Source organism: Chinchilla lanigera, unplaced genomic scaffold (genome assembly GCF_000276665.1).
Source record: "Chinchilla lanigera isolate Chin_1 unplaced genomic scaffold, ChiLan1.0 scaffold00106, whole genome shotgun sequence".
NCBI classification, from domain to species: Eukaryota; Metazoa; Chordata; class Mammalia; order Rodentia; family Chinchillidae; genus Chinchilla; species Chinchilla lanigera.
Window position 1 is genome coordinate 3,555,229 of NW_004955507.1, and position 16,692 is coordinate 3,571,920.

Below are 16,692 nucleotides of genomic sequence, written 5' to 3' on the forward strand. Positions count from 1 at the left end.
ACTCAGAACTTCACTTTTGCCAGTTAGGCACTGTGCCAATGAGCTAAATCCCTGGCCCTGCATATTGTTATCTTTAGTTACTCAGAGGCCCAGGGATACAGCTCAGTCACACAGCCCCAGACTGGCAAGAATGAGGTCCTGAGTTAGATTCCTGGTACCAAAAAAATAATAATAATAATAACAATAATACACAATGTATTAATCATTGTTACTCTCTTATTATCTTGTTTTGAAATTTTGGGGTTTTTTTCCTCTTTAAAATAAGTTTTTTTAAAAAAAGGAAAAACTTTTAAAGGCTAGGAACATAGATCAGTGGTAAATCATGTCCCTAGCAGGCAAGAGGGCCTGGGTTCAGTCCCCACTACCAGGGCAGGGGAGAGACTGCTAATATGAGAAAGCATCGCTGTACAGAAGACAAAAGTCAGCAATGATTGTGGGCCTAGTCCCTCCAGCCTGAGAGAGACTCTACCACTTCCTGTGGGCCCCTTTCCTGAGGCACAAGTTGAGACTGGGCTGTTGGGCTTGAGCAAAAGGAAACAGTGGCCTGGGGCAGAAGAGGAAACCGAGTGTGGAAACTATTGCAAGCAAGATGCTGCTAACAAGCAGAGACTTTGGTGGTGAACAGTCGGTGGAAGGAGGCAGAGAAAGTGTTGGTTCATCTTAACTTAAGGTTATGTTTCATATTCATCAAAGAATATGAAATACTAAGCCTCTGAGCTATTGTGAAGGTTCAATATGAAAGTGTGTGTTGTATTAAAACGTGGACAATGTTCCAAAGGCATGGGTGTTTCCTTGCAAAAGGTAGAGGGATGAATCTTTACCACCAGAGGGAGCACTAGAAACAATTAGGCCAATCCTCCATAGAAAGGCTGCATGGCTGGAATGAAAAAGTTGATAAAAAGGCTAGGATTGCAAAACAGATGGGGCAAGTCAGAGGCCCAGCCTTCCTATTTTTTCCTGTGCAACAGAAGCCTTCTTACTTCCACTTTGAGTGTGCAACTGGACACAGCCCTTGGATGATTCTTCAATGTGGGAATGCACACTGAGGGGCTACCGGCCACCTGCTGGCCCTCTAGTCCTGGGGTATCTGTTCAGAGCCTGCTCCGGCAGGCAGTTGGTGCCAGAGGAGAAGACAAGAGGTATCCAGAGGTCCTGAGTATAGGCTCTCTCATTCTGCACCCCAGGACTCACATCCTTGGTGAAGGACAAAAAAAAAAAAAATGAAGGACCAACTTCCCCACCTCTGAATTCCAGCGATGACTTCATCCCATGAGTTTTGTTGTGTCCCTAACTAGCTATAGTACATGTGGCTAAGAAGAACCACTACATCTGTAGGACAAATTCTGCACTTAGAGCCAGGTGTAGTGGCACACACCTGTAATCCCAGCTCTCAGGAGGCTGAGACAGGAGGATCACTGCTGGGAGGATCTTGGAAGTCATTCTTAGGTCAGTGGGGCTGTAATCGGTTAGCACACTGGGCAGGAGGAAAGGGAAATTGAGGGAAGCCTCTTGCCCCAAACAAAAAGGAAACAGATGGCCTGGGTGGTTCCCTGAGGGCCGGAGCTTTATTGCCCTGCCCTCCACTAGCCCCCACATGGTGCAGGTACAGCTGCTCCTTGTGTTACAGTGCAGACTTTGGATTTAGGAAGCTTAAGTTTAGAGCCACATGCTAGCTAGAGATCTGGAGCAGGAAGCTGAGTTGTTTGAGCCAGTTTTCCTATCTGAAAATGGGTCACTGTTATGTTATGAGGCTAAAATGAGCATACACCTGAAATGCTTAGTACAGTGCCTAGAACACCATTGCTGCAGAAGGCCATGCAATATTTGAAACAATAGGTTGAATGGGGCCAGGCATGGTGGCAAACACCTGTAGTTCCAACACTCAGAAGGCTGAGGCAGGAGGATTTCAAGTTCAAAACTGTCTTCACTAATTTAATCATATCCTGTTTCAAAAACAAACAAACAAAAAAACAAAAAAACCAAGGGCTGAATAGATTACTTGCTTAAAGAAGGCAGAACTACGCCGGTCAGGTTCAGTCACTACGGGTGGAGCAGGGAAGTGATCTGAGGGTAGGGAAACTGAGGCTCAGGAGGGAGAGCTGTGGGACTGGCTGGTTAAGTAGAGTGTGACGGCTGAGCATAGCTGGCTGCCAGGAGTGAAGTCAGGAGCCAGATTGTTCTTGTTCAGCTATGTGAAGATGAGTTGTCCATGATTAGTTTAAAACTGGGTGTGGGGTAACTTGTCATGGCAAAAGAATAGTCTTTCCTATTGGTAAGAGCTTTCTATTTTCTCTCAGGTAACTGGAGCCTCAAAACATTTGCTCTCCCAAGAGTTGGTCTACTTTGACAAAGGGCTGATTGCTTGGGGGAGGGAGCTATATGGGCCAGCAGGAAGAAGAACATCTACCTCACCTGAACTATGACCCTGAGATCCAGCTTTTGTCATCTGCCTCTAACACCCTGGGCCTAGGAAGCTCCCAACACAGAGTGATGAGCTGCAGAGCAGAGAGGTAGATCAAGTCAAGATGGAACCGAGGAGCCTGCTTTCCAGTCACTTGTGCTCTAAGGGAGACCGAAGCGCCAGTGGGCAGAGCCGGGCAGCCCCGGCCAGGCCAGAACACACAGCAGGTTTGGCCCCTCTGCGCCTCCTGCCTCCAGCTCCCCAAGTGCCTGAAGTTCTTGCCCTGCCACAGTTCTGAGACTGCTGTCCTCCCTCCTGCATTTCACAGCCACGTGAGGTTCCCCAAGGCGCTGCCCACCTCCTCTCACAGAGCAAGGTTCCTGTGGGTGGGATTCCTTTTTCTCTTAATAATTGTTTACAACATTTTGAAAAACAGCTGTAATGTATAATTCACATACCATACACTTCACTCATTTACAGTGTACAATTCAGTGGTTTTCAGTGTCTCCAAAAGTAAATTTGAGAATAGTTTCAGAAGCTCAAAAAGAAACCCTGAATCCCTTATTTATACCCCCAACCTCCTAGCCCTAGGCAACCACTGATCTATCTCTGTCTCTATAGATTTGCCTGGATATGTTGGATATTTCATGTAAGTGGAATCATGTAATACATGGCCTTCTGGACCAGGGGGACCAGCTTCTGTCATTATCATATTTTCTTTCTTTCTTTCTCTCTCTCTCTTTTTTTTCTTTTAGACAGGATCTCACTGTGTAGTTCAGGCTGACCTTGAGTTCACTATGTAGCCTAGGCTGGCATTGAACTCATGGCGATCTTCCTGCTTCAGCCTCCCAAGTGGTGGGATTACAGGTGTGTGCCACCACACTCGCCCTACCATGTCAAGGTTCAACTACGGTATAGTATGCATAAATGCATCATTCCTTTTAATGGCCAAGTAATATTCCACTGTGTGCTATACCACATTTTGTTTATTTATTCATCAGTTGATGGACATTCGTATTGCTTCCATCTTTCAGCTATTGTAAATGATGCAGTTATGAACAATAGTATAAGTTTTTTGGGGGAGCATTTTGAGACAGGGTCATACTATGTAGCTCAGGTTGGCCTTTAACTCATTGTATAGCTGAAGCTGGCCTAGAACTCATGGTGATCCTCCTGCTTCAGCCTCCTGAGTGTAGGGATCACAGGCATGCATCACCACACCTCGCTTTGTATGCATTTGTGTGTGGAGGTGCATTTTCATGTATCTTGAATACCTAGCTAGGAGTAGAATTTCTGGGTCTTACAATAACTCTGTGTTTAACCATTTGAGGAACTTGTGTGTGTTTCTGTTGGCTGTTCTTGTCAATGTTTCTTTTACTCTTTTTTTTTTTTTTTTTTTTTAATACAGAGTCTCACTATATATTCCAGGCTGGCTTCAAATTCTAGGTGATCTTACTGCCTCAGCCTCCCAAGCACTGGAATTACAGGTGTATGCTACCATATTTCTGAGGTAGGACAATCCTGCACCCACTCCCAATGCCAGGTCTGAGAGGCTGGACATTTTCCTCCACCGCAGTCTGAAATATAAGTCAGGTTCAGTGGCACATGCCCACAATCTCAGCACTCTGGGAGGCCGAATCAGAAGGATTGCAAGTTTGAGCCCAGCTTGAGCAATCTAGCAACTTTCCAAGATCTTGTTTCAAAAATAAATTAACTAACTAACTAAATAAATAACAACCAGGGATGGACCTCAGTGTGAAGGCCCTGGGTTCAATCCCCACTACCACAAACAAACTCGAACAAGTCCCATAAAGGCAGAAGGGAAGACTACTACTGAGGCAGGAAGGAAGGGATGGCAAAGCTGAATGGGGAAGTGAGCGTGACCAGATTCCACGACACAGGCGCCAAATGCCAAATAATTCTCAGGACCCCATATGTGGTAGTTCTTGTTGTTTCCCGCAAAGTGTGGACTAAATAAAGAGACTGGATGCTGCTGAAAGTGTGGGCTGACCTCTGTCCCTGGGTGTAGTTTTATTTTGGTTTTTATTTTTCTCTTTTACTTTGCCCCAACTTCGCTCTGCAGAGCCAGTTTCTCTCTTAGTCCTTTTAAATTTTCAAATAAACGTTGTCACCTTTTTTGTGGGTTTCGCTCAATTCCTTATTTGAGATAGAACCTGGAAGCCAAGACCCTAGCATTCCAAAACTAACATTACCAGAGCTGGGCCTGCTATCAGGTGAGTCCTCAGGGAAGCCACAAAGCTGCTGCAGAACTCTTCCTGCTTTTCTGGGAACACCGCTCTGGCTGTTTGTCTTCAGTGGTGACGGTGTGTGAGGGCTGCAGCACGAGCGTCAGGTCCAATCTTGAAGAGTGGAGCCAGGAAACACAGTGCCTTCTCCCAGAAGCGCAGAGATAATGTGCATCAGCGCAGCTTACTCCCGCTCTGTGGCCTACATCTTCTCCCCACACACTGTTCAGCTGGGAGAGTGGAACATCTGGCAAGAATTTCACAAGTTGGCTGCGCAAGTAAAGACATGCTGGTGTCTTCTTCACAGGAGTCCCGGAGGATGACAGCCACTGCTTCTTCAACCCTTCAGAAACCTTAGTTCATCCACTCATGCTAGGCCTTCACTGACTGTTCAGTGCTTGAGAAGGGAGTTATCCTTCTGTGGAAAATAATAAATGGGGAAGGAAAGCTGAGGAAGGCTTTTATTGTTCTGGAGGACAGGGAGGGTAACGGGCTGTGACTTCCAAATATCCTCCAAGTGTTCATAACCCACAGGTTTGTTGTTCGAGCCAGCTAATATGGACTCAAACCTCCACAAACTGTGAGCCAAATAAACCTTTCCTCCCTTAATTTTGGGAGTTGGGTATTTTGTCTCAGCAACGAGAGAAAAGTAACCAAGACAGCAATAAAAATACGGAGGCTGTACAGAGTATAGTTTAAGAGCACGGACTTGGGAGCCTGCAGGCTGAGGCTTGAATCCTGGTTCCTGTAATGTTGGGCAAATTACCTCACCCTCAGTTTCCTCACCTGTAAGTGGGGACAGCTATGATAGACAGCAAAGTTAGGTAGAAAGATTATAGACAGTTAGACAGGGACAAGGCAGTCAGTGAAGAAGATGAGAACACATTGCAACTGTGGCTGGAGGCACATCTGTTGAAGGTCGCGCCGAAACATAAAGATGAAATAACTAGAAGTACACACCTCCCCGAGGGTTAAGCAATAAATTGAAAATTAGACTAGAATCTTCAATTGTCACTTGGTCCAATAAAGTCTAGATAGACATCCATCACCCAGATAGCTGACCAGGACCTCCTGACTTATCTCTTCCTAAAAAGGTCCTTGGTTCCTTCCATGTACCCTTGCTAAGGCATGACCTGCTTCCCCATCGGATTAATATTACCTAAGTGGTTATACTTGTAATCTTATTGGTTGATCATAGTTTTGTCCCACGTTGTATCTTTCTCGTGATTTTGTTTTATAACTCTTCTTCTGTGAAATGGGGTACCCTCCTGTCCTCATGAGCTCTTTCTCAAATTTTTCTTACTCTTAACCTCAGTTGTTCCTTACAATTCATTCTTTGATTTTGGGAAACATGAAGTCAGCATGTCTGACATCCAGCAGGTGGGGAGTTATATTATTTCCCATACATCACAATCAATACTTGCTTCAGAAGGTCATGAAGACAGAAGGATTGAAGGAGTGAAAGCTTTGGAGCACTTACAAGGCTGGCTGGAATGGAGTATGTGCTATTTTAGTGCATGTAGTGTTAAAAACTTCTAGATTCTCTGCTAAGGCCTAGCACACAGAGGGAAAATTAACTGTTTAACTATAGCTCTTATTTGCCCTCTGCTCACCATGAAGGGCAGGGATGGTCACAGTTAATCCATCCTTGGCTTTAGCCCTTGGTCTGGCCCATGTTTCCTGCTCATTAAAGCAGCTAGATTGAAATTAACCAGGAGTCAGTGACCTGGGAAGAGAAAGCTGTCCACAAAAGCATATATTTAAACTGCTGATTGGGCCAGAAGAGACACAGGCAGTCACGAAAATCTGCTCCTTTCTGGAATGTCTGAAGGGGCTTGGCGATTGCCTGGTCCTTGGAGGAGGAAGCTTCAAGTTGAGGCGTGTGAAATCTTGTGGGATTGGGAGTCAAGAGCCCGGTGTCAGATGCGGAGCAGGCCTTTGGCATCACCAGAGTCAGAGTCAGGATCGTTATCTGCTAAAATAGGAGTAAACAGCTCAGAGTCTTAGTGAAGTGAAATAGCAAGAGCAACAACCTGCGAACATTTCCACACAGTACTAGTAAAATTCATTCCATTTTACGGATGAGGCTGAGAAACATTTCGTGACCTGCCAGAGATACAAAGCAAACACAATGAACTGGGTGTGGTGGCGCTCGCCTGCAATTCCAGCGCTGGGGAGGATGAGGCAGGAGGATCCCCGAGCTCGAGGCCAACCTGAGCTACACGATGAATTCAAGGCCAGCCTGGACTATATAGCGAGATCCTGTCCCAAAAGACAAAACAAATAAAATGGAAGATGAAGATTCTAAGGAAGATGTGTTAAACTGCATAGGGGTGAGTCAGTAACCTCGCGCGGCTAAGCGCGGTACAAGTTTAAAGGTCAGGCCTTAGGGGATCATGGCCTTGGAAGGGGAGACCGCACAGCAGCTTCTTCATCCCGCCGCGTGAACCTAGCGCCCCAGCCTTGCTTCGCGCTTACGTGCGCTCCGTGACCGCCGCACAAGACGCGGGGCCGACAGCGGTCTGCGCATGCGCCCTGGCGTCCCCGCGCGCACCACCCTCCTCTAGGCGGTCGCAGCGCCGGCATGGGGCGCATGCGCACCCTTGGCGGGTGGAGGGAAGTGTCTAGCAAGTGGAAAGATTTGGTAGAGAAAGTGCGCTGGAGCCGGGCGGGGGGTGCTAGCGCGCAGGCGCGTCCGGGTGGGGGGCGGGCGGATTGCCACCAGAATCTCAGTCAGCTTCAGTCTACGCCGCATCCCTAACCCTTCGCCATGGCCGCTTATAAGCTGGTGCTGATCCGGCACGGCGAGAGCGCCTGGAACCTGGAGAACCGCTTCAGCGGCTGGTACGATGCCGACCTGAGCCCGGCGGGCCACGAAGAGGCGAAGCGCGGCGGGCAGGCGCTGCGAGGTACGGGCGGGCCGGCCGCGAGCGGCGGTGTGGAGGCCGGCGTGCGGCCTCGAGGCCGCCCGGCTCGCGCGGCGCTTTCGGGAGGGCGGCGCCGGGAGGCGGCTTTCCATCAGCCTAGTTCGCGGGCGCGGAGGTGGGTGCGAGGTGGGGAGTCGACGTGCTCAAGGTCACCCAGTGGCGCGGGAGGCCGCCCGGAGGACGGGGCGGTCGCAGCCCATCGAGCTGTTCAGGACGCCGCCTGGCGAAAAGCTCCCATTTTAGTTGGAGCGTTCACCGACTCCGACACGCGTGGAGCCGCCTGTGGCGGCCAGGCCTTTCTAGGGTGCCCCCCAGGTTACCTAAGAGCAGTCAGTCGTATGCAAGCCTCCTCGTGAAGCCGCTGCGGATCCCAGCGAAGGCGCAGGCCGCATGCACATGCTCGACCCCAGGCGTGGGGGGAGCGACACTTCAGGACACCAGGAAATACGTGTGCTTGTGGAGGACTTTGCAGATCAGCAGCATGCCACAAATACTGCGTCCAAAATGCATCCACAGATGTAATTGAGTGAATGAATGAAGGATTGGAGTTTACAACCCCGTAAAATGGACAAATCTTACTCCCCTCCTTCCCATCCCTCCCTGGCTGCTTTTTATGGTTGGGAAGAGTGAGAATTGGAAAAATGACTTGTTCAAGGTCATATTTACTTATGTCTCGTCCAGTGTTCTTGCTGTGTTTCTGCGTGGAGTAGCATGTAGGTGTGAGGAACTGGCGGTGGGCTGTTGGCCAAGGACAGGCTGGGCAAGGGTGAAAGTGCCTGAGATAGTGCTGGCCTGTTTGCTTATCCAGTCTTGCCCCCGAGACTGACTGTGCTCTGTGATTTTTTTTTTTTTTTTTTTTTTTTTTTTTGGAACAGGGCTGCAGTTCAGGCTGGCCTTCAACTCGCTTGTAGCCCAAGCTGGCCTCAAACTTGTAGCGATCCTCCTGCCTCCGCCTCGGAAGTGCTGGGATTGCAGGCCTGCACCACCTTGCCTGGGTTTGCTCTGTTATTTTGGAATGCTAGTCAGGAAGCATTCCCTGCCGCCAGCAATTCAGTAATCCCTGGATTGAAGAGGTGCTTTCACTGATAATTAGGGCAGATCCTGTTGTGCTCCCTTTTGACCTCTGTATGCAGAAAGAGCTACATAAAAAGGTTATTGGTGCTTGGTTGCTGGCACTAATATTTGTCTCCAGGTTGTCCTTCCTAGCCTTTTGCCTTCACTGTACAACCATGTGAAATGAAGTGTGTGGGGGGCAGTAGAGATTTAGAAAGCCTGGGGAATGTAATCCTGTTGAGGGGGGGCATGTGACTGCTTTGGGATGGCCATTTGTAACCTCATACCCTCTAGGAGAGGCCTGGAAGGGAAACATGTTGGTAAAGGAGGCCATTTTCTAGCTCTGGCAAGAAGAACTGTATAGGTCTATGGTGGTTGCCTGGTGCCTAGGGCAGAACAAAGTAAATTTACCACTCCTCCGTTAAAGGTGTAACCTCTGTAAAACAACAGACCTCATTTCAGTTTTAAAATAGGTATTGGTAGTATTAAGTTTTAGAAAATCAGATGTAAATTTTTAATACATGTGTGTCATTGATGCTTAAAGGAAGACTAAAGTAAAAACCCGGAATGATGAAGACGGTTATGAATCTAAAAGATCTCAGATATGTTAATCAGTGCTTCAATTGATACGGATTTGTAGTCTTGAATCTGATTTCTGGAGGAAATGAGAACTGAGTTTCACCCTGCAACCTTAAAGCTGAGAAAGGGAGGGATTTCCCCAGGGGAGAAGGGGTTCCACACCTGTGTCCACCCCATCCCAGCTATTACTTTAATGAGCAAACTAAAGAAAGAAGCATTCTGCTTCAGATCTTTCAGGGTTCTCTGTTGAGAGTCCTGTGGAGAAGGACTTTTCTCCTTGGGGACTATTTGTGTATCCAAAGTGAGACATTCCACTGCAAGTGGAAATAATTGCAGTGAAACAGCGTGCAGTTTTTCATCATGGGAGCTGAGGCTGGCACTATGGGTATTCACTTCCCAGTGACTCAGCCTTTTGCTGAGGAACCATTTCTCCCCTATGGTTAAGGAAGTGACGGGAACTAAGGCTAGTTGGATTACCATTAGGCTTAGTGACGGGATCTGTCTTTATTCTTGTGGTGGTGGGTTTCCTGGTCATTAATCCCTCTCCCCCCTTTGGTTGGTTTGTGGTAGCCTCATTCTCACTGAATGAGTGACAGAAAAATTTACATTTTAATTACTCTTGCAAGCCTCTGTATGAAGTACCTGGGAAAGTTTGTGCTGAATTTTGAAGAGGGCCTGAGTTTTTCCTGGCTCACTGTTCAGGAAAGGTCCTTCTCCTAATTTAGGAGGGAGAATAATCTTTAATGAAAAAGACTGATTTATTGTAACCTATTGGTTGGGCCAACATAACTCATCATTCCCCCTCACCTCCAACTGCCATGTATGAAGGAAGTATTGGCGAGAGATTTGTTTATAAAGGAATCAGACTGCCTGCATTTGCTTTCTTCAGTGAATGGCTTCTAAATTTGGTTTAACACTTAAATTGAAGTTGGTATATTCCACTAAAGGAATAGACTGGCACTTTGGCTGTAATAAAGAGGGCCTATGGATTCTGAACTTTCACACTCCTTAATGAAAATATAATTTCTGAAGTTTATCAGCATCTTCCAAGAGTTCTTGCTGTGTCCTGATTATTGGGATTGGAGCTGGGGATTTAGCTCAGCGGCGGCACAGCACCTGCCTGGCAAGCGCGAGGTTGTGAGTTCGATTTCTGGTACTGGAAAAAAACAAAAACAAAACAAAACAGAAAAGAACCAATGATCAGAATAGTTTAGCCGGGCGTGGTGGCACACGCTTGTAATTGAGCTCAAGGCGAGCCTGAACTGCATAGCGAGACCCTGTCTCAAAAAAAAAAAAAAAAAAAAAAAAAAAGACCTTGTGTCTGATTATTGGGATTGTAAAATTCCTTTTTTGTTTTGTTTTGGGTTTTTTTGGGGGAGTCTCACTATGGCCTTGAACTCACTATGCAGCCTAGGCTGGCCTCAAACTCGGCAGTGATCCCCCTGCCTCAACTTCTTTTGTGCTGGGATTGCAGGTGTGTGCCACCATGCCCAGCAGAGGTTCCATTTTTCTGAGACCAGAAGTTCTAGAAAATAGCTATCAGAAGTGACAATTCTAACTATGTGCCAGGTGTGGTGACGTATGCCTGCAATTCCAGCACTCTGGGAGCCTGAGATAGTATTACAAGTTCTAGCCCAGTCTGGGCAATTTAGCATCTTAGGGAGACCCTGTCTCTAAATAAAAAATATTTTAAAAGGTCCAGGGATGTAGTTCAGTGCAGAGGTCCTATGTCAATCACCAGTTCCACAAAAAGATGGTGAGGTAGCTAGAGAGGGTGGTGAGGAGTAGAATTTTGAAATCACACAGCCTAGGGTATGACAATTTGCTTGACTCTCACATCCTTTATTTCCCTCATCTGGTAAGATGGGTTGTAAAGAATGTAAGTTCATAGAATTGTTATGAAGATTCAAGTAAAACATATAAAGAAAGTAGTTAGTTTAGTGCTTGACCAATGCTAAGCCCTCTAGAAATGTCAGTTATCATTTAGAAAGAAAACCAAGTTTTTAGGATCCTTTTCTCTACATAAGTGAAGAAGAAACAAATTCTTAAAGTGGGGACTGGGGATTTAGCTCAGCGGCACAGCACTTGCCTGGCAAGCGCGAGGTTGTAAGTTTGATTCCTGGTACCGGGGGAGGGGGGAATTCTTAAAATGTATATAAGCATATCATTCTGGGGATTAGCATAAGCAGCACAGAGCCTCAGGTCAGCTGGTGCATTTAAGTCTTGGGATAGGTGAATTATTAGGGAGCCACTGTCACAGATTAGCAAATTTTGTCTTCCTTGAAGGCAGAACATTGTAATTACTGAAAGAATATACAAAAGAAAATGTTTGGCCAAATCACCTTCACTTGTACTGTAAGAATTTTTTGAAGAAGAGGTTTATCCTGGCTTGTGTTCACAAGTGTCAGTCGTTGCATGGTGGGCAGCAGGACAGAGGGACCTGGCAGAGGAAAGCAGCCTTTGTCATGGCTGTCAGGAAGCAGAAAGCCTGTGTAAGATCAGTAAAAAAGTTGTGGCTGAGAATGGACCTCATTAGCTTATCACTTGTAACTTCTAATTTACAGATGCTGGCTATGAATTTGACATCTGCTTCACCTCAGTGCAGAAAAGAGCAATCCGGACCCTTTGGACAGTACTGGATGCCATTGACCAGATGTGGCTGCCAGTGGTGAGAACTTGGCGTCTCAATGAGCGGCACTATGGAGGTCTGACTGGCCTTAATAAAGCAGAAACTGCTGCCAAGCACGGTGAGGCTCAGGTGAAGGTCTGGAGGCGCTCCTATGATGTCCCACCACCTCCAATGGAGCCTGACCATCCCTTCTATAGCAACATCAGCAAGGTATGGACACAGCCAGGTGTAGTCACTCTTCCAGGATCAAGGCTTAGAATCTGAGCCTCACTTTAACTTTCATGAATGTCTGCTTGGTCCTGCTGACCTTATAATTTATGATAAAACAGTTAATAGGTATGCTTCATTTTATCCTTTTTTGTCTTTTTGTTGTTTTTTTCCTTTTTTTTCTCCGATACCAGGAACCGAACTCACGACCTTGCGCTTGCCAGGAAGGCGCTTTTGCCGCTGAGCTAAATCCCCAGCCCCTGTTTTTTTCCTTTTTTTGAGACCAGATCTCCCTATGTAGATAGGCCTTGAACTTGTGGCAGTCCTGCCTCAGCCTCTCTAGTGCTGGGATTACAGGTATGTGCCACCATACTCAGCTCTCCTGTCTCTTTTTTCTTTCTTTTTTTTTTCTTTTTGAGACAGGGTCTCACTCTGCAGTTCAGGCTGGCCTTGAGATCACTTTGTAGCCCAGGCTGGTCTCAAACTCACAACAATCCTCCTGCCTCAGCCTCCCAAGTGCTGGGATTACAGGTATACTCCACCACACCTGACCTCTCCTGTCTCTTAAAAAAAAAAATTAATGGGATTTTCCTTTGCCAAAGAATGACCTTATTTTAAGATTTAATTCATAGTTTATGTTGTTTACCTGGGAATTTCTCTTTTGTGTGTGTGTGATACTAGGGTTTGAACCCAGGAGTGCTGTATCACTGAGCCACACCCATCATAGCCCTTTTTATTTCTTACTCAGGATGGGCTCAAATTTTGATCCTCCTGTGTCATTGACTTTTTTTAAAAAAAAGGGCCTGAAAACGAAACCAAGCCAATTCCTTTTTTTTTTGGTCTTTTTGCGACAGGGTCCCACTATGAAGTTCAGGCTGGCCTTGAACTCTCTTTGTAGCCCAGGCTGGTGTCAAACTTGCAATGATCCTCCTGCTTCAGCCTCCTGAGTGCTGGGATTATAGGCATGTGCCACCATGCTTGGCTGCAGGCTAGCTTTGAACTCAGTATGTAGCCCAGGCTGGCCTTGCATTCATGGGAGTCCTCCTGCCTCAGCCTTCCAAATGCTGGGATTACAGCCATGAGCCACTTGCCTGACCAGCCTTTGAAGTAGCTGGAATTATAGGGATGTACCACCATGACTGGCTTCTGTCTTCATTGCCATATTTTATAAAATCTACCCATAGTCTCTGGACTGCAAGTTAAAATGAATTGGAAAGAACCATGTTACACAACTTTTTTCCTTTGCTAAATTAACTTCTTTTGAGTCTTGCTATGTAGTACAGGCTGGCATCAAACTCATAATGATCCTCCTGACTCTGCCTTTTTTTTTTTTTTTGGTTTTTTTCCCGTACCGGGAATTGAACTCACAACCTTGTGCTTGCCAGGCAGGTGCTGTGCTGCTGAGCTAAATCCCCAGCCCCCTGCCTCTTTCTTTTGTTTATTTGTTTTTTTGAGACAGAATCTCACTGTATAGACCAGGGTAGCCCTGAACTTAGGGCAGTCCTACCTCACTCAGCCTCCTAATTCTGGGATTGCAGGTGTGCACCTCCACGCCCTTCTTACATTTTTTTGAGTTGGGTGATGGGAAAGGAAGAGGCAGGATTATGATACCCTTTCCAAGCTGCAAGCCACATTTTGGATCCTTGTGAGAAACCTGTACCATTCACCTAACTTCTCAGGGGACGAGGAACTGCAGAATTGAAACACTGTGAAAACCATTTAACAGACAGAAGTCAGGCAAAGTACATCCCTGTGATGCCAGCACTTGGGAGGCTGAGGCAGGAGGATCATGAGTTTAGGATCACCCTGGGCTGCACAGAGAATTCAAAGCCAGCCAGGACTACATGGCAACACTTTGCCTCAAAACAAACAAAACCAAAGAAAAAAATACGCAACCCCAAAACCAAAACAGATGCAGTCACTCATAACTGGTGAACTCGAAATTTGTTTTTTAGGATCGTAGGTATGCAGACCTCACTGAAGATCAGCTGCCTTCCTGTGAGAGTCTGAAAGACACTATTGCCAGAGCTCTGCCCTTCTGGAATGAAGAAATTGTTCCCCAGATCAAGGAGGGGAAAAGGGTCCTGATTGCAGCCCACGGCAACAGCCTCCGGGGTATAGTCAAGCATCTGGAAGGTATGTGCTGTTTTCTGGAGAAGCTTTCAAGGATGGATAAAGCAGATCTGCCACCAGTGAAGGGTTTATTTAATACCAAGGAGATCTCTAGTGGCTCAGAGTCAGTCTGGGATTGACACCTAGTGGAAAAACACGTCATACCCCTCATACCCTTGTTTCTTAAAGTGTAGTCTGCAAGTTGGATGTGGTGGCGCACGCCTGCAATCCCAGCACTTGGGAGGCTGAAGCAGGAGGATTGCCGTAAGTTCCAGGCCAGCCTGAACTACATAGTGAGACCCTGTCTCAAAGAGAAGTATAGTCTGCAAAACAGTGACAGCTGGACCTCCTGAGAGCTTGTAAGCATTCAGAACCTGAGGTTCTATTTCAGACTTCACCCAGAATTGGCATCTGTCTCTCAAGAGTTGGGATGTCCTCCTCTACACTGGGACTGCCAATTAAAACTATTGATAAATTCCTTAGTTACAATCTGGTTTAAGTTCACACATAAATTTCAATTTACATCTTAAATTACTTCATTCCTGAGTGGTAGATGATTGTACTATGTAGGTCCTGTATAGTCCTGTGTACTTACTATAGGACACGTGAGATGTGTAGTCCTTCACTGTGGGCTCTGGGTCCCACTTGGTAGGACAGCTGCGCCATAGACCTTTCTATAGTTTGTTGGTGGCCCGTTTTAGAATCTTGCATATCCTCTTCATATCTGTTCTTGCTTTCCAGTTTGGTGGCTAGAGAAACTCAGATGAGGGTCCATTCCTTGGGGGATGGATCTACTTACACAGATCAGAACTATTAGAAAGATTAGCAGAGGTGTCTTGCTTTAATTCCTACCAAAGTCTTTTGGTGCCTGGGGGATGAAGAGTAAACCCAGAAGGGAGATGTGGGTTCATACCTGTGTAGCTGATCATGGTGGCTATTTCCAGGTCTCTCTGAAGAAGCTATCATGGAGCTGAACCTGCCAACTGGTATTCCTATTGTCTTCGAGTTGGATAAGAACTTAAAGCCCATCAAGCCCATGCAGTTCCTCGGGGATGAAGAGACCGTGCGCAAAGCCATGGAAGCTGTAGCTGCCCAGGGAAAGGCCAAGAAGTGAAGACCACCAGGCAGCTACTCCCCTGCCCACCCATTCCTCCGCACCTCTCCCCACACCTGTCACACTGACCGCATCTGTAGGCATCCTTTGTTGTAGTTGCAGATGGGGACCAGTGGCTCCCATTTTCATTTTAGCGTTTTTGCTCCTGCACCCACTCCCTTGATAGAATCTAGTCAGAATAGTACCTCTAGGACACAAGTTCTCAGTCCAAGACCAGGGAAAGCTCTTCTTATCCAGGAGAGTTGGGAGGTAGTAACTCTGTTTTTCCTAGTGCTTCTGCTTTGTTTACTAAGGACCTGTTTGATAGGGGACAGGGATAACCATGCCAAGGCATGACCAATAAGGACAGGCCCGAGCACACTGTGCTTCCAGGAGCCAGCCCTGCACTCTTCTATAGTCAGTCATGGTCAGCGAGCTCATCATTCCAGTGGGAGATGAATGCAACCTGCATGGTGACTAAAAAGCAATTTCCTCCCTCACCCTAGAGGAGCTGGCTCCAGAAGGTTGGGATTAATCCTGAATTAAGTTCATGTGTTAAATTTTTCTATAAAAGAAAAATTATGTATCTAAACAAAAACCCTCCTGGAGCTTCTAGTGGTGGTTGAATAGTTCCACGTGTGGTCACCAGAAAATAAGCCATTCCTCATACCAGTACAGGATAAGCTCTGGCCTCTATTGGGTAGGAGTGTATCCTGCTGTGTATCTTAGGATTCCTCCGCCTTGTTTTGGTGGCAGTGAAAATGCCTCTTGACCATGTCTAAGTGCATCTCACAATGTCTGATTTCTGAATCATGTTCCAGTTGGCTTAGCCCTGCCACATGGAGCCGAGCCAGTACTCATTTTGAGTGTAACTGTAAGTCAGTCTTTTTTCCAGATCAGTGTAATAAAGGAGTGATGTGCAATATTTCCCTGTGTGGTGTGTTATATGTGTGATCCAAGGAAGTCTTAGCATTAGACTTGAAATGTTTATGACATACTCAAGTCGTATAAGAGAGATTTAATAGTTTTAGAAGAACCATTACATCCTGAGAGTACTTGGTTTCTAGCATTTCTCTATTCCTTAGTTTTTTGTTTTGATTTTTGAGACAGGGTCTCACTATGCAAAGTTCTGGCTGGCCTTGAACTTACTTTGTAACCCAGGCTGGCCTCGAATTTGCAGCGATCCTCCTGCCTCAGCCTCCCAAGTTGGGATCCCAAGCTGAGATTATAGGCGTGTGCCACCACACCCGGTTTAATTAATAAGACATTCTATTTTTTTTTTTTGGTACTGGGAACTGAACTCACAACCTTGCACTTGCCAGGCAGGCACTGTGCCACTGAGCTGTATCCCCAGCCCAGGAAATGGCCCATTACACCATAGTCTTGAAAAGGAGAATGTCTTCAAGGAAACCACTGGCCTTGGGCAAAGTTACTACCCTGAATGG

At 46.5% G+C, this 16,692-nt stretch overlaps 1 protein-coding gene and 1 long non-coding RNA gene across 2 annotated transcripts; one reads left to right on the plus strand and one right to left on the minus strand.

Annotated features, from left to right (window-relative positions):
• Positions 1-4,401: 4,401 nt before the first annotated feature.
• Positions 4,402-6,835, minus strand: LOC106146955. The gene is made up of 2 exons (XR_001231619.1): positions 6,261-6,835; positions 4,402-5,065 (listed from the first exon to the last, which is right to left on the minus strand). It is a non-coding gene; the product is annotated as an uncharacterized LOC106146955 (long non-coding RNA).
• Positions 6,836-7,284: 449 nt separating this feature from the next.
• On the plus strand, positions 7,285-16,172 carry Pgam1 (phosphoglycerate mutase 1 (brain)). Its single transcript, XM_005407600.2, has 4 exons — positions 7,285-7,556; positions 11,771-12,045; positions 13,998-14,178; positions 15,099-16,172. Exons 1-4 carry the CDS (start codon positions 7,418-7,420, stop codon positions 15,266-15,268), a joined length of 765 nt encoding a protein of 254 aa, XP_005407657.1. The 5' UTR covers positions 7,285-7,417; the 3' UTR covers positions 15,269-16,172.
• The last annotated feature ends 520 nt before the right edge of the window (positions 16,173-16,692 follow it).

What these genes read in the sequence shown, in the direction of transcription:
- Pgam1 (XM_005407600.2), top strand. Translation starts at nt 7,418, where the DNA reads ATGGCCGCTTATAAGCTGGTGCTGATCCGGCACGGCGAGAGCGCCTGG. An exon ending in CGGCGGGCAGGCGCTGCGAG is followed by an intron (nt 7,557 to 11,770) that starts GTACGGGCGGGC and finishes TCTAATTTACAG; the next exon opens with ATGCTGGCTATGAATTTGAC. An exon ending in TATAGTCAAGCATCTGGAAG is followed by an intron (nt 14,179 to 15,098) that starts GTATGTGCTGTT and finishes GGCTATTTCCAG; the next exon opens with GTCTCTCTGAAGAAGCTATC.